Below are 21,848 nucleotides of genomic sequence, written 5' to 3'. Positions count from 1 at the left end.
TGACACCCCTGTTTTAGAGGGTCCTTAAGGCTTTAAAGGTGGCTTTAAAGAAAATCAGAAAGTCCAGTTGCCTCTTGAAAAAGCCCCCTGCACTCTGGAAGGAGAGATAGGCAGGCACAGGGACTCCCTCTTCCTTAAGGGGTTCCCTAGCTGGGAGCCCTCAGAACCCCACGGGGCTAAAGTGGAGAGAGCCACTTTGGGGGGAATGAGTGCCCAGGACTGGTTTATGGGAAAGGCCATCCCCTGCCCAAGGGACAGAATGGTCAGTGTAAGGGAGACCAAGGGCAGGTCTGTCTGTACCCACTGCCTTTCGGAAGCCCCCTGGGAAGCAAGCTTGAGGGGGAAGGGAGAGATGCAGATTTTTGGAGGGGGGGACAGATAATAACTGACTATAATGATTTATTGGTTAAGGCAAAACATGTTACATGTACTTTGGTTGGATTAAACACAGGATTGGGTTTAATTCAGCCCCTGAAAAAGTACACAACAATCACAAAAATGTCGAAGTCCTCAAACATTGTAACACCAACCATAATAGCAACATATAAATGGGTGTGAACTGCAAAAAGCAAAAAGAAATGTAAAGGAACAGGGGGGGGGAGGGGAGGGAAAGGAAAGGAGGAGGGGGAGGAGGGGGAGGGAAAGGGGAGGAGGTGGGGGGAGGGAAGAGGAAAGGGAAGGGGGAGGGAAAGGGGAGGAGGAAAGACAACAAGCCTAGCTAGAATCTAAAGGTCTTCAGAGCTGTCCCAACAGGAATGAGGGGGCGGGGGCATGTGCTGTTGCAGGAACCCCGGAGCTCTTCTCTAACAGCCTTCACCGATGATGAGGGACGGGAATCCCTGGGATCCAGCGATCTGCTCTGCAGAAGGAGCCCTGGCGGGGGAGAGGAGCGAGGGGGCCTCTGTAGCAGGAGCTGGTCCAGGATGAAGGCGAGCAACCTCAGCGCTTCCTGGTGGCTCCCGGGCTTGGGTCTTGCAGCCCTTGGGATCGGCGCTGCCCGCTCCGCAGCTCCCCGCCCCTCCTTTGTCACGCTCAGAGGCGGCCACTGTCCAGCACAAGGCCACCAGGCCGCGACCCCGTCCCCTCCCGGCCCTCCTCTGCCCTGAACGGTGCCGGCAGCCTCTAAGCAAGCCGGTCCAGGGCGCCCGTCTCTTTCCCTGGGCAAAGGAGCTGCTCCTCCCTGGCAGCCAGGAGAGTCCTGCCCTCCAAGGGGGCGGGGGCCCGGCAGAAGACGCGGGCGCCGAGCGGGTGGTCCAGAGAGCTCAGCCAGTCGGCCAGGGGGCTCAGGCGGCAGTCGCAGCGCCAGGGGTTGCCCTCCAGCGCCAGGCTGACCAAGGCCTCGTTGGCGTCCAAGAGCCCCTCGGGCAGGCTCTCCAGCCGGTTGTGAGCCACGTCCAAGGCCTCCAGGCTGCTGAGGTTGGCGAAGGCCGCCCCGGGGAGGACGGCGAGGCAGTTGTGGCGCAGCTGCAGCCGGCCCAGCCCGGCCAAGCCCTGGAAGGTGTCGGCAGCCAGGCGGCCCAGCCGGTTGTGGGCGAGGCTAAGGACGGAGAGTTCGGAGAGGTTGCCGAAGAGCCCCGCGGGCAGCTCCCGGAGCCGGTTGCGGGCCAGGGAGAGCTCCACCAGGCCAGGCGTCCCCCGGAAGAGCCCCGCGGGCAGCGCCGCCAGCCGGTTGCCCTGCAGCTGCAGGAAGGCCAGGCTGGGCAGCCCCGCCAAGAGCCCGGGGGGCTCCAGGCGGCCCAGGGCGTTGTGCTGCAGGTGCAGCCGCCGCAGCCGGGGCAGCCCCGCCAAGAGCCCCCGGGGCAGCTCGGCCAGCCGGTTCCCGTCCAGGAAGAGCTCCCGCAGCGCCGCCAGAGGCCGGAAGAGCCGCGGCGGGAGGCGCGTCAGGAGGTTGTCGCTCAGGCGGAGCTCGCGCAGGCGCAGCAGCGGCTGGAAGGTCTCGGCGGGCAGCTCGGCCAGCCGGTTCTGAGCCAAGGAGAGCGCCTGGAGGCCGCGCAGCGGCTGGAAGAGCCCCGCGGGCAGCGCCGCCAGCCGGTTGCCCTGCAGCTGCAGCGCTTGGAGCGCCGGGGTGCCGTCGAAGAGCCCCTCTTCCAGGGCTTCCAGCCGGCTGAAGCGGACGGCCAGCTTGCTCAGGCGGCCCAAGCCCAGCAGGGCCCCGCGGGGGAGGGCGGCCAGCTGGGCGAGGGCCACGTCCAGCTCCCGCAGCCGCGGCAGCCCCGCCAAGGCGCAGCCCGGGAGCGTCCGGAGCGGGCAGTCCAGGAAGGAGAGGTGGCGCAGGCCGCCGCCGCCGCCGCCGCTGCTACCGTTGCCGCGCGGGGCGAAGGCGCGGCAGGGAACGGAGCTCAGCGAGGCGCCCACGAAGAGCAGCCGGGTGGCCTCGGGCGGCAGCTCCTCCGGGACGCCCGAAACGTTTCGCCCCGAGCAGAAGACGGTGGCGCCGCCGAAGCACCGGCACGGGGACAGGCGGGCGCAGGCGGCGCTCCCCGGCGGGGCCATCCCCGAGAAGGCCAGCAGCAGCAGCAGCAGCACAGGCCGGGAGGGCATCCTTTCTGCCTGCGGAGGAAAGGCAGAAGCGCCGCGGTCAGACGGGTGGGAGTGGGCGAGGGGTCTCGCTCTTTCCCACCCTTGGCGGCATCAAGATAGCTCACCCAGCTCCCAATGCCCAAGGCGGAGAAAGCCTTCCTTAGCTGCCCAGGGGAGGGGGAGGCATAGGGCAGAGAGATCGGGGACCTCGTGGCAGCAGTGCCCCCCTCAGATCTATCACTCACCCACAGGACTCAAAAGTCATCCAAACACCCACAGCCCAAGTGAAAACCGGAAGCATACAAAAACCGGACAAGAAAATCCAAAAACCAGTCTCAAAAAGAAGTTCCCTGGAGATGCTGCATCTACAGCAGCTTCCAGAAAAAGGGCCAAGGGGCTCAGCCAGTCGGCCAGGGGGATCAGGCGGCTCGGATAAAAGCAGGCAGGTGGGCATTGCAGGGACTGGCTGTGTTCCAGGAAAGCAGCCCCCTTGCACCTCAGCCCAGCCCCACTCCCCAAAATGGGGAGCCACCAGCTGTGCTTCCTGCCAGATGAGGTTGGGCCAATGTTGGCAAACTGTAAAGGTGGGTCTCAGTGCTGTAAGCTGCGCCTGGAGGGCTCTGGGCCCCAGGAGGGTCATTTGCTCCCACCCACAACTGCTGGGTGACGCCCTGCCCATTGCATTCCCAAATGGTCTTTAAAGGCAGCCACCTGAGTATGTTTAGCATGGTGTGACTGTGCCTAGAAACCAGGGGACGGTGAGTTCTAGGTCGTTGCTTGGTATGGAAGCCAACTGGCTGACCTGGGGCCAGTACCCTCTCTCTCAGCCCAACCCACCTCACAGGATGGTTGTTGCAGAAAAAAATGGAAGTACAAAGGGGGGCGCGATTAGACTTGTTCTCCCCTTTGAATTATATACAAAAATGACAGGATAAAACATAATATTGCTGTCATCTTTCTAGGCAAGCGTTGAGAAAGGCATGAGATAACGTGGCCAGGTCCAAGTAGGTAGGGCCACCACTGCTGCCTCAGCCAGTGTGACCCACCAGTGAGTTTTCAATATGTTGCTTATCAAAGAGGAGGCAAGCAAGGGGCTGCCTGTCCATTCTGCTCCCCCCCCCCCAGGCTGAAGGGACCTCTAGACAAGGTTCACTGCAGTGGGGATCCAGCCAATCAGCTGGAAAGCCTCCGGAGAGGAGGTGTCCTGAGGCTCAGCAGGAGAGGGCAATGGGGCTGGGCCCATTGAGAATGCTGGCAGCGGATGGCGAGGTCCCTTCTCTCCCATCTTCCAAAGGCAAGGGGCCAAACAATGGAACTTATCTGGGGTCCTGAAGGCTGGAATGGGACACCGGGCTGCAGCCCATGAGCTACTGCCAGCTGGGCAAGTTGTCCTAGCTCCCTTCCCCACCCCCCACCCCCCCAACAAGGCTTCCCGAACTGAAAGAGCAGCTGGACAAATCCTTTGAGGGTTTGCAAAACAGCTTGTTTGGAAGCCAATGTGTGAGAAGCCCTTGCTCCCCTCCCCTCTGCCCTGGCCAGGCCCTGCTTGGAATGCAGGTTCAGTTCTGGGCAAAGGGCACCAGCCAAGCGGTGCCAGTTTAGAGGAAGTCTACCCAGACTATCTAGGAATTCTCAGCCCACCCAAGGTGTGGGGGAGATGGGATCCCACCCTGAAGGGAATGGACGGACTCCCTGTGGCTGCAAAGGGCAGAGCCAGAACGAGTGGATCCAAGGGGAATCCACAAGGGCTCAGGGGAATTTCCTGACTCTTCCAGTGGAACAGGCTGCCTCAGGACAGGCTTCTCTGCTGGAGGACTTCAGGGGTCAGAGAGCCCCTGTGGATTCTGAACAGAGCTAGCGGTTGGTCTAGATGGCTTTTAAAGTCCCCTCCAAGTCCATGGTGTTTATTTATTTAGGCACTTAATGAAACAGATTCAGTCATTAAGCCCTTGACCACAGATTTGCCTTCTTGCAGACTCCCACTTGTTCAGGATGCCCCCATTATAATGGCATCCTTTCTCCTTTGGTTGGTTCTCAGGTCAAAGCCCCTCGTGGAAAACCTTCCTCACTCCAGTGAGCAGAGAGGAAGCCAAGGATGTGCACCCCCTCCCTCGCCCTTCCCAGTACACGGACAGGCATCCTTGGCCCAGGGTGGATTGCCCTCTGAAACAGATGTGGTTTGGGGCTGGATCCTGTACAGAAGACTTGGGTTGGGGAGAATGGCGGGTGACTGGAAGTTGCATTGAATGCTGGACAATGAGCATCAGTCTGTCTCCCTCCCAGCTCCAAGCAAGGCAGTGATGCACAAGGGCTGAAGGGCCCAAAGGAGACCAGCTTGGGGGGGGGGTTCTTTTTTCTTTCTGCTTTGCTAATGCTGCACTTTGTGAGCTTCCCAGATACTTTCCTGCATTTTCTTATTTCAGAATTCTGGAAATGGGATTGCCAATTCTCAGTAGTGGGAGTCAGAAGTATCATTACTTCCCAGCCCAGCATGGCAGGTGGGAGGAGAATACCCCCCCATGCACAGCCCAAGCCCCGCTCCCCAGATACTCACTTACCTTCTGTGCGACCAGGTGGCCAAGGAAGCCCCCCACCCTGTGTCCCCGGCCTCCACCAGCAGCCTTGGTCAACAGGGTGGCCGAGTCAGTGACCCAATGGGCAGAGGCGGCTGCAGGACTTTGCTTTGCAGAGATTGGGGCAAAGGCTGGTAGCCTTGGAAGGGGAGCAGGGCGGGCACTGGCCTCTCAGTCAACAGCTGCAGCAGCAAGGGACACTCCCCTTGGGGAAGGGAGGGGAGAGGTACTGAGGCCTGGCCTCCAATCGCATCTGAACACTTTGGCGGCAGCTGCATGGCCTTTGGGCAGCACTCACCGGAGAGAAGGCCCCAGGTTCACCAGGTGCTCACAAAGCCCCAGCAGTAGCTTCCCCAGTTCCTTAAGTCCCCCGAGTGCTTGGGAGCCCCAGAGGGGCAGGGGGCTGGCCTCCTGAGCCCAGGAAGGGAGCAGGATGGCCTCCTCTGCTGAGGGCTACCCACTTCCAGGTCTCCTGCCTTGCCTAGTTCTTGGGGGGCGGGGCGGCTCTCGCTGGCTGTGTTCATACAACCTGTGTTGTATGAACACAGCTGTGTTCATGTCAAAAGCAGGCACCGGCCCTGATAGGTGACCCTGGTGCAGAAGACTTTTCCTGTAGCTTTGCATATCCTGTATTTGTTTGATTTTTTTCAACAAAGTGGAGTCAGGTTAAATATGTTATGTGAATGCCATTATGCCTGCCCAATTCTGTCAACCAAGGATTGCCCTCCTTCCTATGGAAGGGAGGAGAAGGAGTGCTCTTTGGCCACCTTCACCTCACCTGTGAGACACACACACACACACATGCCTGGGCTATAACCCCTGGCTGCCTTCCCCTGATCCTTAGGGGCCTGGTGGTGGCCAGACATCCTAGTAGCCTAGTGTGTCCCTGTGTCCGTGTCCCTTCTGCTTCAGAAGTCAGGAATGCCTCTTCTCTTACCTGGCCAAACACAACCCAGGGCAGGAAACAAGAATAGGAATGGGGGAGGAGTGTCTTTTGGTGGGTGTAGTTGTTCCCATGTTTTCTTTCTTGCTGGAAGACTGGCACCACACCTCTTCTTCCCGGGTTTGGAACTCTGCACTGGCCTGCCTGCACTGCAGGGGGCTCTACCCTTCCTGGAACTGCTGTGGACCTCCAGCCTCAGGGATAGAGGGCAGCCCCAGAGCCATCCCTGATGGGTGGGCGACTGGATACTCCCAGGCACTCTTCCACCGTAGACGCCCCGCTTTCCCCCGCTCTGTCCAGTGCCGTTCTGGCTGGGCAGCGCTAGTCATGCTGTGAAGCGGGTGGGGGGTGGCACTGCTCTTCATAGGAAAAAGAGCTGCTGCTGGGGACTCACTTGACCTAGCTTTGATGCCGTGTGAACCAGGTGAAGCTGCAGCTGACATTGATTTGATGGCGGGGGTGGGGTGGGCGGGGGTGTACACACCAAGACCTTGAGTTTGAGGCCAAACTCCCAGCCAGGCTTGGCAGCCATGGGGAGGGGGTGGGAGTTGAGGGCATAAGTGCATCTCCAGGTATTAACCATGTGCTGGATAAAGACGTTCAAGCTGATCCAGGGGAGAGGGAAAATTGGCGTGCTTGCTATCTGAAACCACCACCACCCCCTGCACTCAATGCTGTGCTGACCTTCCTCCCTCCTCTCGTTTCTTGGGCGACCTCTGTGCCCCTCTCATCCCACCTGGGCTTTTGTCCTTTTATCGCGCGGGGCCAGGCCGGGGAAGGCAATGCAGGAAAAAAAGGGGGGGGCTGAAATGAAGCGAGAAGAGCAGCTTTAATAGGCCCGGGCACTAGTCCACAGCCGCTCCACGAGGCTCGTCTGCTCCCTCCCAGAGCTACCCCCCCCCCGAACCAAGTCTCCCCTGCCACGAAGGCGCTACCATCGTTGCGAGCCACTCTTCGCCGGTGGAACTGCCAGGCACCAGAGAAGGTGCGTCCCGCCTGTCTCTGCCTCTCCGGGCTCACTGGCAAAGTCTCTGCCCGATTCCATGGTCCCCAAAAATGCAAAATGCATTTGAGCGCCTCGGACTGCTGCTGGGGAACTTCCCCGCGCCCCGAAGCCGGCCATGTTCACCGTAGCAGCGCCCGGGATCCTTTCCGTCCTCGGCTTCTGGGGAACCGGTCTGCTCTAGCGCAACATCCAATCACTCGGGCGTTGCCGGCTCGAGACGCAGCGCGGTCCTCTTCCAGTGGATGCCAGATGCGACTGGAGCACCGTCCTGGCCTGAGAAGCAGCGGCAGAGCCTCGGGCCTTTCTCAACCAGGGCGAGACCGCTAATTGCCAGGCCGGTTCCCATTTAGCTAGCCACAGGGCTTCCGGAATCGGGGTGGGGGTGGGGGGAAGGGTGTCTTCCTCCCTAGAGGGAACCTGCTGACCTATCTGTGCCTCTATAGGAAACGTACAAGTCGCGCCACCCCCGGGGTATCCCAGCCCGCCCCAGAAGCCCTTTGCCGGCCTTTGGTCGGTGGTGACCCGCGTAAGCTCCAACCGCTTGGGATCGACGATTCACGAGTCAAGCGCCTTTTTGGAGATGGGAGGGCTTGCATGGGGGTCCCGCCCCTTCGAACAGCCCAGATTTGCGGCCTGCATAAAGAAAGAGCGGGCCCGGATTGGCACCTCTTCCTAAGTGTCTCAAGCTGTCCCGACTTCCCAGTGCGGGGACCGGGCACCGCCCGGCCGTGCTAGCCGTCCTGCTGTGAATCCGGCCCTGGGCGTCCCTCAGCCGAAGGTGCGCAACCTGCCTCAAAGAAGCGTCGAGCGGAGGAGCACCAGCGTCCGTCTGGGCACAGATTCCCAGGGGGAAAAGTCAGCTAGGAGCGCCTAGAGCTGTGGTGCGGCGGGCCGCTGCTGAGCTCGTGCAGGGGCCGGCGTGGTGGAGCGGGTGAAGGCGTGAGTGTTGGAAGAAAGGGCGCGAACTGGGCCAGGCCCATGGCAGACCTAGGCTTTGGCCTGGACAGAGCGCTTCCGCCTGGAGCCGTAGATGCCCGCTGCCAGCACCATCCCCAGGAGCAAGGCGGAGCCCACCACGATGCAGGTGACTACGACCCCCGTCTGGGTGCGGGTCAGGCCCCAAATCCCGCCTCCCCCTCGCCCCCCTTCGGGGAGCTCCTCCAGGAACTCATGCGCGACCTCTCCGCTGCCCGCTTCGCTATCCAGCGGCGGCTGCCAGCGTTCAGGCGACAGCGTCTCCGGCATCGGCTCGCTCTCCAAAGGGGCCTCCGTGCGGCTCCAGACGGTTCCCCAGCCCTCCGGCAGTGCGGAGGTCCCGGGACCGAAGGTTGTGGCCTCCGGCTCCAGCAGGGACCGGCCCAGCTGCCAAGGCGGAGAGGCACAGCGGGGGTGGCGGCTTTCTCGGCCGAGGCTGGATCTGTTCTCCCTCAGCCAGCGCCGGAGCGACCGCAGGGCGGGGTTGCAATGCCAGGGGTTGTCGTGCAGTTGGAGGTCCCGCAGCTCCGGCAATCCGTCGAAGATGCCTGCTGGAAGCTCCTCCAGCGAGTTGTTCTGCAGCTGAAGGGCGCGCAGGCCCGGGGTCCCCTGGAAGAGGCGCGCGGGCAAGGTGGCCAGCTGGTTGCTGTGCAAGGAGAGGTTCCGCAGCAAGGTCAGGCCGCGCATGAGCTCCCCGTCCAGCGTGGCCAGCTGGTTGGAGTGCAGGGTGAGCTCCTCGAGACCCTGGAGACCAGCGAAGGCAGCGGATGCGAGCGAGGCGAGGCGGTTCTTGCTCAGGACTAGGATCTGCAGCGCGGTGAGGTTGGCCAGGGCGCGGCCGGGCAGCGAGGCCAGCTGGTTGTCGGCTAGCCGGAGCTCTCGCAGTTGCGGCATCGGGCCGAAGGTACCTGGGCGCAGCTCGCGCAGGGCGTTTCCAAAGAGTGAGAGCCGCGAGAGCTCGGGCAGGCCCAGCAGGAGCCCTTCGGGCAGCACCTCCAGGAGGTTGCCGGACAGCAGCAGCTTCTGCAGCCTGCGCGGGCCGGCGAAGAGGCCGGAGGGGAGCTGGCGGAGCCGGTTCTGATAGAGGGCCAGTTCCTGCAGCTCGCCCAGGCCGCCAAAGGCGCGGGGCGCCAGCTCACTCAGCTGGTTCTCGTAGAGGCGCAGCACCTGCAGGCGCACCAGGGGCGTGAAGAGGCGGGGCGGCAGGCGCACCAGCTGGTTGCGGGCCAGGTTGAGGCGGGCCAGGTTGGGCAGCTGGTCGAAGGTGCCCGGGGGCACGGCCTGCAGGCGGTTCCCGTGCAGCTGAAGCTCCTTGAGCGCGTTGAGGCCGGTGAAGTGGGCCGGCTGGATGCGGCGCAGCTGATTCCCCGACAGTAGCAGTGCCTCCAGCCGGGCCAGCGGCCGGAAGACTTCGGGCGGCAGCTCCTGCAGCCTGTTGCTCGCCAGGCTCAGGTAACGCAGCGCCCCCAGGGCCCAGAAGGCGCGGGGACTGAGGCGCTCCAGCAGGTTCTTCTCCATCCGTAGGGCGAGCAGCTGCGAGGCGTTGCCAAAGGCCGCGGGGCCCAGAGCGGCCAGGCGTGTGTTGACCACCTGCAGGCTCATGGCCTTGCTGGGCAGCGGTGCGGGCATCTCCGTGACCTCAGCGCCCGAGCACTCCACCTGGGCCGTCCTAGAGCAGGAGCACCAGCGGGGACAGCCGCCGCCCACCAGGACCGACGGCAGGAAGCTCAGAAGCAGGACGGAGCGGAGCGCCATGTTGCCTGAGGAGAAAGAGAAACCAGCGTGAGACTCGACTCTGTGCTGTCCCACACGGACCGGGTACCCTCTCGTCTCGCTCCCTCCCGGCAGAGAGGCAGCCTGGAGCCTTCTGGGGAGGTGCCGGGGCAGTTCCGGGCTGTCCCCCCCTCCCCGCCTGATGCTGCTAAATGGTAGAAAAAGTGCAAGCAGAGGATTTCCTGTATTCCCCCCCCCCAACCTAGCCCAGTTTCCGAGCATTCGGCCTCCAGGGGCCCCTCCTGCCTGTATATCCCCCCACCTGTCTGCCCCTCACTATGGAAGACTCTGGATTAGTCCGGTGGGCTGAGCGAGGGGATGGAAGCTGGGCCGGAGATCTCTGTCCATAAAAGCCGAATGGCTAAAAAGTAGAGCCGTCGCAAAGAAGAGGCAATCTTGGACAGGGATGGAGGACGACTAGCAGCTCCTGCAACGCTGATGCTCCCGTCTTTTGGGCCAGAATGAGAGGTCGGAGCCCCAGGGAACATCGGTGGCCTGTAAGCACCACGCCCGGTGGCAGACCAGGGCCAAATATGCTCACGTGGGCAGCGATTGCGCATACCCAAGGAACTGCCTATCAGCAGAACCGAGCAGGAAAGTTGCCTGCTTGGGTTCGAGGCCCGAGTGCTGCGTGACGGGCTGAGGGATCCAGCCCGCCTCGCATGCAAATGCGAACAAATGGGGACCACTTCGGTGGGAAGTGGTCCCGTGTGCCTCGACATATAACCATGCTGGCCATATGACCACGGAAAGGGTCTTTCGGGACAACGGAAGCTCCCTTGGGCAAGAAACGGAGATGAGCAGCGCCCCCTGGAGTCACTTACGACTGGACAAGGGAAACCTTCATCTTTACAGCGGAATGAGGGCCGTTAGAAGATCAGATTGCCTGATGTCACGCAACACAAACAGAAGGGGACAGTTAGAGGACAGGTTCGAGAATCAGACGGAACCAGACAACCTGAAACCACAAGTAGAAATCAGTAAGAGGGATTAACTGAAGTCTTCTAGACCAACCCTGCTCTATCCCGACAGGGGGGACTCCTGAGCTTTGGGCAAGGGAGGGGATCCCCTTTCCTCTCTGGGAGACGGCCAAGCTCAGCCGGCCTCCAGGCTGCTTGGCCGAAACTTCTCCGAACCTCTGCTCAAACAGGATCTGTCCTTGTCATATGATGCGCGGATCTGGCAGGAGAGTCTGGGCGGAGGGACCGCGGCTGGTCTCTGGCGGGTGCTCCTGAGGGTCGTTGGCTGCCTCCTCCCGGAGCGCAGAACAAGAGAGGGGGCGACGGAGGCCGAAGCCCCAACCTCAGAGGCCTGGCCGTGCCCACCTTCCCCGTCAGGCTGTCCTTTTCAGCGCGACTTCCCCGCCAGCCTATAATCGCCTCTCGACGGAAATGCTGAGCGAAGCTTTTGCGGCCACCATAATTACACACCATCATACCGAGCTTGGACTAGCCTCTAGTCCGGGGAGGGAGGGGGCAAGCGGACAGGGGAGGCATCGGAGCAATACCTCCTTCCCCCCCCCCCCCACACACACACGGGAGCGTATTCTCGACGGGTGAGGTCATGGGAGCTGCTGAGCGCAAAGCCAACCCGCAAAACCAGCAGCCCCCGGGCCCGCGTGTGGTTCAGACGGTCCAGCCGGCCCGAGAAGGAGGGAGAGGCAGGGTACACCGCCTGCACCTTCGCAGCCGCTCCGTCGCGTTCGCCCGCGATGCTGCAGAGTCGCTGTCCTTTGGCTGCATTCGCAGGAACCACTTTACCTGGTTCCTGAATTCACTCACTGAGTACATAAACATTTTGAACCCGAATCGATCAAACTACGTTTCACACAGCAGACTCCTAAGCCAAATGAAGACTAACCAAGTTTACCTGTTGTGCGAACCCACTTGCGAAGTCTGTTTGTGATCAGGGAGTGTGTTGTGCGAACACGGCCAACGCGTGTCTCTGAACGCGCTGAACATGCAGAGTCCTTTCCCTGAGCCGATTGTTGTACCCCAACCAACCCCGCAATCCCATCCCCAGCTATGCCTGTGTTTGTGTGTGAGTGTGGAATCGAGTCGCGGGGAGAAAGCCCCCATCTGGGAACTACTCCGTGGGAAGCGGACGTCGGCCGAAGGACGGAGGGACCTGAGGCATTCAGCTCGCCGGGCCGCCGAGGCCGCCGCCGGCTGCTTGTGCTCTCGGCTAGGGCATCTCCAGCACGCCCTTCCTTTCCCGGAGAGCTCCGAGGGAGAGGCGTTTCCAGGTCGCCCACCCACCCCCGGCCGTGCTCTCGAGAGCATCCCTCTGGGAGGAATCCCGAGCTGCCCCTCCCTCCCTCCCGGACCCGCCCCGCAGGCTCCGGACGTGCGCGCGTCCTCCAAGAGAGAACTTTCCCTGCGGCGGCAGCTGGGCCAGATCAGCCCCCCGCCGGTTCCCCGAGGAAGGAATCTGGCCACGCCGCAGCCTTGCCTCGGCCATATGGAAGCAGTTCGCGGTGCGGGACGGGCTTGTCTCCGGGTCCCGCCCTCCTCGGCACTGCAGGAGCGCTTGGGGGGGGGTCTCGTTTGCAGAAGGAATTTAGCATCTCCCTCCCTCCCTCCCTCCCACGCCCACCCCTGCGCCCAGCAACTCGGAGAGGGGAACTTCCGATCACTTTTGTCCTCTTTGTTTGAACCGCTTTCTCCGTTTGGCGTCTGGCTTGCAGTCTAACGGTTCGGTTCCCCGCCAGCAGCGAAGGGAAAGGAAAGGAAAGGAAAGGCGAAAGGGAGAATCCCCACCGTTCCGTCCCGCAGCCAGCCCTGGGAACAGGCCGCCGTCGTTGCAGAGGCACCGGGAGGCACTTACCCGAGACCAAGGAAAGGCGACGGCCCCGTGCCGAGGGCTGCCGGGCTTTGGCTCAGCTGCGACCCTCCGCCTTCCTCCTCTCTGTATTTAAAGCACCAGCGAGGGGAAGCGTCAAAGGTTGCTGCAACCGAGCAGGGAGCGGGAGGAGCGGGGAAAGAGACCCGCCCGAGAGCCAGCCTCCCTCCCTCCCTCCCTCCGTCCCTCCTCCCTCTGTCCTGGGTCTCTTAAAATGCCGACCTGGGACTTGGATTCACACGATCCGTAGTAAGTAAGTAAGAGAAGCTGCAGCAATGACTCTTGCGCCTCTGTGCACCAGAGGGAATGTAGGCAATCCAGGTGGGAGAGTCCACCTGCTTGCCAATATAATTCTTCCTAAAGTCATAGGGTCTTTAGAGGTCATCTAGTCTGATGCTCAGGCTTTGCAGGCCCCCTGTGATCCCCAAGCCAGCCTCTGGGCCAGTTCAGTCTTAGTGGCCCACTTTGCCTTTCTGAGCACCTCAGTGAAGTGCTGGGGCTGCCTGTGTTCAACAGGTGGGGCTTCAGTAGTTTTGACCTTGGTTTGATTTTATTGCCTAATATGGTATCCTTTTCTGGATCTATCCCTTTGCAAGTGAGCATGTGCTGTAGACCCAGCCAGGATCCTGCTGAATCCCCTGCTGTGTCCTATGGGAAAAGGACTTCCTTTGGATCCCACACCTGTGCAAGCTTTTGCTGGGGGCTCTGCTGAGTGGCCTGCCAGAGCCCCTCCCTGATAAAACCATTTCCCTTCTGCCCGTCTTCTCCACCCTGTGCCCCCCCACTCCCTACCCCTCTGGGAGACTTTCCCTGGAATCCATGCTCTGGTTCCACCAAGCTGAAGCCCCAGCTGCCCCCCTCGTCTGGGTGCTCTACTCTGCAGAAACCACCCCCCAGGAAGAGGAGAGGAGCCTCAAAATGACCCCCAAATGGAGCTTCTCTCTCCCTCATGGAAGGCAGCAAGAATCCTTTGGGGTGCCCCAGGCCTCACATGGGGTGGATGCTGGGGGGGTAGTCCTGTAGGGGAAAAGGTGGCACTTGAATGGGGAGACCGCAAAGAGACAGCAGAAGGAGACATCTTCATAGGCGCCATCAGGCCCTTCCCTGCTTCTCCGGCTGCCTTCCTGCAGGGAGGCTGCAGATTGCTTGCAGTGTCAGCGTTTCATCCCGGCGGCTCCTCCAGGCCTCTGAAAATGAGTCCACAGGCAGCTTCCTGACCAAATTCCTGGGCTCAGCAGTTCCCATGTCAGAGTCTGCAGCGGGAGAGTTGGGGGAGGATATTACTGTCCCAGGACTTGCTCAAAATCTGGCAGCCCCCCACGGTTCCCGATAATGACTTCCAAGCCTGATTCTCCTCACTGGCAGCCAACAGCTCTCACAGGGGCCTGCGGTAATCAGCCCGTCTTCAGCCAAATCCACATACAGCCAGTCAAAATCAACACCATAAAACCAGAGATGAAAGCAGCAGTAACATGGCATAAAGCGAACATCAACAACAGGATGTCCCAAAGACCTCTCGGAATTCAAAATTCCTTTAAATGAGAACAAAGCCACAGAAAGAGGCAGAGGATTAAAAAGAGAAGGAAAGGGATTTTGTGTGACTCCCAGGCAGAGCAGGGGCCCCCAAGCGATCCTCTTTTTTTGGCGGGGGAAGCAAAGGAAAAAGAGCCCCTCCCCTCCTTCTTTCAAGGAAAGCAGATTTCCACAGGCCCCAAATGGCATTTTGGACGCAGTCTAGAAGCAATCTTTTCCTGGTTACCCTAAATTGCCCAAATCAGCTGGGCTGGCGCGACGGCCTCCTCAGCAAAACCAACCATGATATTTGAAGGCTGTGCTGAGCAACTGGTTGATCTGCATCTGACTGTGCCAGTCTGGCCAGCACCTGATGCCCCAGTCCTGCTGGAGCAGAGTTTGTGGCAGCCTTCCCACGGACAGGACCAGCAGTAGGAGCAGCCAAACAGGGCCACGGAGTAGGGTTCTGTCTGTCCTTGGAGGCAATGCCCCCCCTCCTCGTTTCATGTAGGCTGGCAGCGGGTGGGCTGCCTTGTGGATGAGAAGGAACCCTCTGCCTCTCATCTAGAGGGCTGGATCCTCTGCCACACTGTCCAGTGGCTCTCACACCCTGACCTCCCTGAGGTGCCCCAAGGAGCCTCGCGTGAGACTTTCGCTCTGAGAGGCAAAGCCCCAGGTTCAAAGGGGACCTTCCTGCCAGGGAAGAGGAATAGGAGCAGCTACCCACCCCTTTGGGGGTCCTGCAGGCTCCCCCTTGACAGGGACAGATGGTGCTCAGCACCCTCCCCCGCCTCAGTGGGAGAAGCAGCATCCTGGGCCATGTGTTCCCTGGCAGGGAAACTGCTGCGGTTGGGCTGCTGCTGTTCAGTCCTCTTTGACTGGATTCCTCCCTGGGCGGCTGCTGCTGCTGCTGCTGTGGCCTGGAGCATCTCCCTCCTCCCCCTCTGTTAGCCACATGGAGCCTTTCCAGGCAGGGATCCTTCTGGAAGCTCCACGTCACCACTTCCTCCATCCAGATTGCAAGGCCCCTCTGCTGTTGACACCACTGGGAAAGTGCCTGTCCACATCACCAAGCTGGACTCTTCTTCAAAGCGGCTGCTGAAGGGCCCTGCTGACTTGGCATGGGCTGGGCCAGGTTTTTGCCTCTGGCTTGACTGCCCTTTCAGCAGGTTGCCAGCTGGGAGCAGCAGGAAAGGGGGCAGCTGGGATGGTCTGTATTGGACCGGCCAGAGTCAGGCACCCCCATCCCACTGGGCATTTCCAAGTGGAAATGAACATAGCCATGCCTGCCTGCCTGCCTGCCCCAAAATAGTAACCTCAGAAATTGGAGGCAGGAAATAAGGAAATGACACTCAGGCTCAAGCCAGACAGCCCTGTTACATATAATCCACCCCAAACATCTGAGTCCTGCCATCCAGCTATAGACTTGCAGTTGTTCATCTTTCCTGTTAAACATAACTTTGAAGTCTATCCTATATAACTTTATATAATTATATAATCCTATATAACTTTGAATTCCTATCCATTCTTCTTGTTGCCTCATATAATCTCTCCAACATTTGCTGCAGATTACTTGACTTGTCAGCCAAATGGAAATAACTCCATATTAATGTACATTCACTTACCATCTTCGTCACCACGAGTTTCCTTCTTCTTGTGCCATATTTGTCATCAGATGTTGGCAATCATGTTGGCAATCCCATTTTTATCAACAGCCGCACGAAAAAATGCTGCTGAGTTTTGTCCAAACCGGTCCCTTAGATTTCGAAGCCATGATGTCCTTCTTCTGCCTAGACATCGTTTGCCTTCAATCTTTCCCTGGAGGATTAAGTGAAGGATGCTGTATTTTTTGGGTGTGGCATCACATGTCTGAAATATTCTAACTTTCACTTTTTTATGGTTTTGATTTCCCTTGGCTTACCCAGGCGGTTTATTACGAGTTTCCTTACAACTTATAAAATGACAGACCAAATTTGGCTGGATCCTGCATAGTTAATCAGACTAGCCTAGTTCTTCTCTCAGTCCTTTATCCTAAACAGTCCAATAAATCATGTTTTTGGACTCTATGCATCCCCCCACCTTTCTGTATGTGTGTGAGAGAGGGGGGGAGAGGGAGAGGAAGACAGTAGCCTGTGGAAAGTTGCCAAAGCAGGAACAGCCTTCCAGATGAGGGAGCAGAGCCTGCCAGCTTGGCTCTGATGCCTATAGAGTAGGGGGACATTTGAAGCTGATGGGCAACCCCTGGGGTGGAGGGGCTGGAAGGATACCAAAACTGACAAAGCCCACGAAACTGGCTGGCTAACAAACGTTTCTTCAGCCTTTCTGACTCTCTGGCCCCTGAAATGAGAAAACGTGGGGCTCAAGGATTCATTTCAGGACTTAACAGAACAGAATAAGAGTTGAAAGGGACCTTGGAGGTCTTCTAGTCCAACCCCCAGCACAAGCAGGAGATAATATACCATTCTGTCCAATTTCTTCTTAAAAACCTCCAGCAATGGAGCACCCACAACTTCTGGTGGCAAGCTGTTCCACTGGTTAACTGTTCTCACTGTCGGGAAATTCCTCCTTAGTTCCAGGCTGCTTCTCCCCTTGATTAGTTTCCATCCATTGCTTCTTGTTCTGCCTTCAGGGGCTTTGGAGAATAGTTGACCTCCTCCTCTCCATGACACCTCTTCAAATCTTGGAAGTCTCTTATCATGTCACCCTTCTTTTCATTAAACTAGACATGCCCAATTCTTGCAACTGTTTTTCCTATGTTTTAGCCTCCAGTCCCCTTTGTTGCTCTTCTCTGCACTCTTTCCAGAATCTCAACATCTTTTTTATGACATGGTGACCAAAACTAGAAGCAGGATTCCAAGGGCGGTCTCACCAACACAGTATAAAGCGGTACTAGGGGATGAAGCCTGGAGCCTCAGAAAACGCGACCAGGTGATGATGGTCTATTATAGAGGAAGGAGGAAGCCGCCCAACACTCCTCGGGTCCCATTTGGCCAAACGGTCGGTCCTCGCCTCCAAGGAAAGGGAAGGCAAAGCGAGTTGACAGTGGGTTTCCTCCAGATGGAAACGGGGGATGGGGTGGGATGGGGGAGACGGGAGAAAGGCTGCTTTGCTTCTCTGCAGGAAGCGGCGCTCCGGGCCGAGGGCCGTTTGCACCTGGAAGCGGCGCCCATCCTACCCGTCCTTTTACCCGGCTGGCCCGGGGAGGGTGGCGGGGAGGCGGAAGTGGATCCCCGCGGAGGGCAGAGATGCGCCCTGAGCAAAGCAGCGGGGAAAGCCTCTCGGGGCGCTCCTGGCAGACGGAGGGGCTTCTCCAAGCACATGGCCGAGGAAAGCGCGTGTTTTGCGTCCGGGAGAAGGACGCTGCCAGCCCCGGCAGAGGCTGGAATGAGAGGCGTCGGAGGCGAGCATCCCTGACCCCCCTTCCTTCTCCTATTTTCCCGCACAACAACCCTGTGAGGTGGGTTGGGCTGAGACTGGACTAGACTCGCCCAGACGGCTTCCCTGCTGAGACTCCAGGGCAGCCGACCTCCTGCCCTGGCTCCAAAACGGCTCCTGCTCGATTCCGGTTGGGCTCAGGTCACAGCGGCAGATGTCCCGACTTTTGCCGGCAACGGCGGCTGGCATCTCTGGGAAGGGGACTGAGCAGGGATTGCCTGGGCTCCCGACTGCCACCGCCTCCGTCGCAAAGGGAAGGCCCAAAGCTCTCCCCCCTCCTGCCCAGCTTCTGCTCCTCCTTCCTTCCGCTTTCCCAGCCCCATGGTGTGCGTGGTCCTTGCGAGGTGCCAGCTTCCAAGACACTTGGGAGTAAGGGAGATAAGCGGGCTCCCGACTGCCCCATTCAAGCAAGATAGGCGTGGGCCAACTTCCACTCAAGAAGCAGAGCTCCTTCAGGGCAGAATGGACCCTTACTGTGATTTTTCCAAAGCCTTGGAAATGAGCTCCCAGGGATGGGAATGTGGGCTGAAGGGTCCCCAGGGCATCAGTGGGGCAGGCGATGGCATCCCCTGCCAGGTCCTCCACTATGGAGGCTCCTCCACCCTGGGCCTCTGCAGGTATATGGAGTGGAGAGAAGAGAGCTTGGGGGGGGGTGGTCCTGGCTGTTTCCCAGAGCAGAGCCTTGTACCCCACCCACACCATTTTTTAGCTGGATCTTTGCTAATGGTCTCCTCCTCGCCTGGCTGAATTTTTCACCCTGCGAGGTGACTCCACTCAGTCATGGGCCTTCGTGTCATGATCAGGTCCCCTAACACAGAATTTCCCTGCCATACGTCCAGTTATTGTCCGTTGCTTTTCAGGGCTGGGGGCTCTGCTTCCTCCTCAAGGGCCTGACCCACCGAAAGCAGCAGCCAGAGAGGGAACGCAGCCAGTGTGGTTAGTAGCCACAGCAGCCCAGGAACGTGGAAAGGGCACATCAGATTTACTCCAATAATAATGGGATTTTACAAAGCCGTTTACTACAATTACATAAAATGTATTTATTACAACTGGGTACCATTATAAAAAACAGCAAAATAATTTTTTTATGTGGAGCCACTTGTTAAAACAAAAGTATTTTTTAAACATTTTAAGATGATGGGATCTTGCCAATCCTGACCTGAGGTGCTGGTGGCAGAGAATACATAATTTATCCAAATGTTTGCATATTTATACAGTTTTTAAAAATTGGACATTTCTATGCCCTAAAATGATCATATTTGAACCTTTAAATCAATTTTTCCATCACATATACAAACATTTGATTTTAGAATTTAATCTTTGCAAGCTAAAGAAGCCCTTTTAAGTCTGTGACAAGGAAAACTTTTGAGAATAAGATCATTTGCAGCATTAAGAATTATTCTTCACCTCGTAACTACTGATATGCAGCCATAATATATTACAGTAGATAAAATCACCCAGCGAAGGAAAACCGTTTATCCGCTGGAAAAATAAATAAAAATGAAGAGGAGGGAAAGTTCTCAAAATGGCCGAATGAAAACACTGCCAGAGGGAATTGGGTGGCAGTCTTTACCCCTTTGAGGCAGCCATCTTTCCACCAGCAGAACACGAAGACCCCAATATTAGAGAGGATTCCTGCCCCCTCCCCATTTACTCTGGAGTGGGGGGGGAGGCTGCCCTGTAGGTGGGTGGGGGCTGCTGTGTGTCAGCTGCGAGAAGCACTGGGGGTACAAGCAGCTTCCAGGGAAAGGGGTGTGAGTGTCCTGCCCACGTGTGCCATGACACCCAGCAGTCTTATAATTACCGTTATTTGGGAAGAAAGAAAAGAAATAAAAAAATAACCCTGAGGGATGGAGGTGTGTGTGTCTGTGTATATATATATTATTTTAAAATCTGGATATTTTAAAAAGTATAATTTAAGAGTTGCTCTTTTTTTGAGCAAGTCTTTTAGAGCTATGCATAAATAATAAAATAATATTTAATTGGCCATATATACAATCTTAACAGCTTTAGGGGTAAGTCTGTCTCAAATAATTTACGAACCACTCTGAATCCAAGTTAGCAAAGTGACCTTTCTTCACCTGAATTCACAAGCTTCAAGGAAGTATAAGAAAATAATCATTTAAAAACTTCGGAATTTTAAGCCTCCTTGGAAGATTGAAGATGCATCACATCTCTTCCAGAGGGGAGACCAGCTTGCTCTGAGGGGGTCCCCACAACTGCTCACCAAAGGGTGGGTTTAACAGTATTGCTCTTAGTCCGATGACCCTGTGCAGACGCTGTGCGGGCAATCCCTACGGGTCCCTCAAAGTCTGCTGACCAGCCCCCTTTTCTTTGCCTAGTGGGGGGGGGGGAAGAGCTGGTAGGTGCAGCTGGCAGTCACGGTGGCCCCTTACCAGAAAAGGGTCCCCCATTCTCTGGCAGCCACCGCTTCCCAGCAGCAGGAGGTGCTTGCAAGCAACAGTTCCAGGGTCAAATGAGCCTCGCAGGTTCTTTCATCACCACCGCCAAAGTCAGATCCTTGTGAATTTCAAATGCAGAAGGGGGAAACGCCACGTGGGCCCCCTTCCTTTGCATGTGGTACGGGGCTGAAGGCCTGACTGCAGCGGGCTTCTCTGGCAGCCTTTCCTGGTTGTTGCTACCGTCCAACTATTAGCACCGTTGTGGAGGAGTTGTGATCTTGGCACAGCCACTGTTTCAACAGGCCTGCAGTTTGAGAGGTCATGTTTTGCCCAGCCTAAAGCTTCGGCCTCTGGGTAGCCTTGAAAAGACTGCGCAGCTGGGGTTGCTGCCCCTTCTGCCTGCCTGCTCCGGCCTTCTTCTTGGCAGGCGGCCTTGAGGGACGGCTGGTGATGCCCCGAGTGATGCGGTCACAGTGAAAAGCTTTGGCTCCACTGACGGAGCCGCCATGGCTGTTCTGAGCCAGGGTTCTGCCAAGCGCTCCCACCGGTTAAGGCAAGGCGCTCCAGCCGGCCAGGGGCTCCCGGAGGGAGGGGCCTGGGGAGGAGGGCAGAAGGCAGCCAGCCTGCGCCTGCGTAGAGCTCTTGTGGAAGGAAGATGAGGATGGGAAGCTGCCGGCTCCTCCTGCTTCCTGGGACCGGCCCCTGGGCTTTGCAAAGCACCTTCAAGTCCAGATGGGGAGGGGGCTGTATCTCCTGGTGTGGTGAGAGGTTTTTTTGGGGGGGGGGGGGAAGGGAGGCTCACCATCTGGCAACTAGCAGCCTGAGAAGCCCCCAAACAGGTCCAGCAGCTTTCCTGGAGGCCAGGTCGAGAGCGAGCAGCAGAGAGCCCCATACAGCCAGGCAGGGAGGGGCAAATCTAGCCCTCCCAGGGTCGGGGGAGGACAGAGGGAGCAACCCTCCCCTCTCCCGGAGATCAGCCAGAGTGTCCCCCATGTTTCAGGTGGGGCCGAGTGCCCTTTTCCATGCGTAGTTCCAGATGGAGAAGCACTTCTGGCCGTTGGGAAATGCAGAGGGTCTTTTGCGGGACACCAAGAGTGGCCAGGAGTGCCAGGCAGGCACCATCCCTTCGGGTCGCTAAGCCTTGCCTCGGGGGAGGGAAAGTCCTTCCAGGTGCTCAGCTGGTGGGAGGAAGACTGGCATCAGCAGGGCGGGAGGGGAGGGGAGCGGAGCCCGTCCGTCCGTCCATCCGTCCGTCCATCTGGTCAGCAGCAGAGAGGCCAGGCCGTGCGCCAGGGGGGCTCTCTGCTACGTCATGGTGATCACTTGGCAGGCGCCGTTCTGGCAGGAGGGGCTGGGGGCCTCCGTGGTGGTGCGGCCCTTGGGCGGCCACTCCGGGTCCACCAGCAGCTCCTGGGCCAGGTGCACGTAGCGGGCCTTGGGCGGCCTCTTCTTCAGCCCCAGCAGCCCCAGCAGGACGCATCCATGGCAACGGTCCAGCCCCTCCTAGAAAGAGACAGAGGGTGGGAAGCTGGGCAGCCCCGCTGGCCTGACCCTTGGCCCCTCAAACAAGGCAAAAAGGGGAGGATTCCTGAGCCGACTATCTGTACCTCCTAACCCCCCCACTGCCCCCTCCTTCCCCAGGGTGCTCTAATTCAGCTGCAGACCAACTGAGCATCGTCCCCTGCCCACAAGGGAGCCGAGAGGGGAATGCTGTTGCCCAACCTGCCAGTCCTCTAAACTGGGAGAGAAGACCTAGAGCCGACCCCCATCCCCACTCACCATCTGGCCCACTTTGCCACCCACTTTCTCTATCCCCTGGAGCTTCTGGGGGTGGGGGACTGCAGCAAAGTCAAGATCCTAACCCTGCC

General features: G+C 58.6%; 2 protein-coding genes across 2 annotated transcripts in view; both read right to left on the bottom strand.

Moving 5' to 3' along the window:
• Nucleotides 1–329: 329 nt before the first annotated feature.
• On the bottom strand, nucleotides 330–12,700 carry LOC139318256 (chondroadherin-like protein). The gene is made up of 6 exons (XM_070945625.1): nucleotides 12,617–12,700; nucleotides 8,048–9,777; nucleotides 7,057–7,219; nucleotides 5,392–5,470; nucleotides 5,079–5,232; nucleotides 330–2,550 (listed from the first exon to the last, which is right to left on the bottom strand). The coding sequence occupies exons 2-6, from the start codon at nucleotides 9,770–9,772 to the stop codon at nucleotides 1,123–1,125; spliced, it is 3,549 nt and encodes a 1,182-aa protein (XP_070801726.1). The 5' UTR covers nucleotides 9,773–9,777; nucleotides 12,617–12,700; the 3' UTR covers nucleotides 330–1,122.
• A 5,893-nt stretch (nucleotides 12,701–18,593) lies between these two features.
• The window catches only part of ATP13A3 (ATPase 13A3), a 51,945-nt gene continuing 48,690 nt past the window's right edge, over nucleotides 18,594–21,848 (bottom strand). The window contains exon 33 of the mRNA XM_070946419.1: nucleotides 18,594–21,483. Coding sequence (XP_070802520.1) covers nucleotides 21,286–21,483 — 198 coding nt within the window. The 3' untranslated portion in view covers nucleotides 18,594–21,285. The remainder of the gene's footprint in view (nucleotides 21,484–21,848) is intronic.

This window comes from Pituophis catenifer, unplaced genomic scaffold (genome assembly GCF_029215685.1).
Source record: "Pituophis catenifer annectens isolate HBS135680 unplaced genomic scaffold, rPitCat1.0.hap2 SCAF_6, whole genome shotgun sequence".
NCBI classification, from domain to species: Eukaryota; Metazoa; Chordata; class Lepidosauria; order Squamata; family Colubridae; genus Pituophis; species Pituophis catenifer.
The sequence above is the reverse complement of the archived record's forward strand: the minus strand, read 5'-3'. Positions and strand labels throughout refer to the sequence as shown.

Coding starts and splice junctions, on each gene's coding strand:
- LOC139318256 (XM_070945625.1), bottom strand. CDS start 9,772: ATGGCGCTCCGCTCCGTCCTGCTTCTGAGCTTCCTGCCGTCGGTCCTG. Junction 5,233..5,391: donor AACCTGGGGCCTTCTCTCCG/GTGAGTGCTGCC, acceptor TCCCCTTCCAAG/GCTACCAGCCTTTGCCCCAA. Junction 2,551..5,078: donor GCCACCTGGTCGCACAGAAG/GTAAGTGAGTAT, acceptor TTTCCTCCGCAG/GCAGAAAGGATGCCCTCCCG.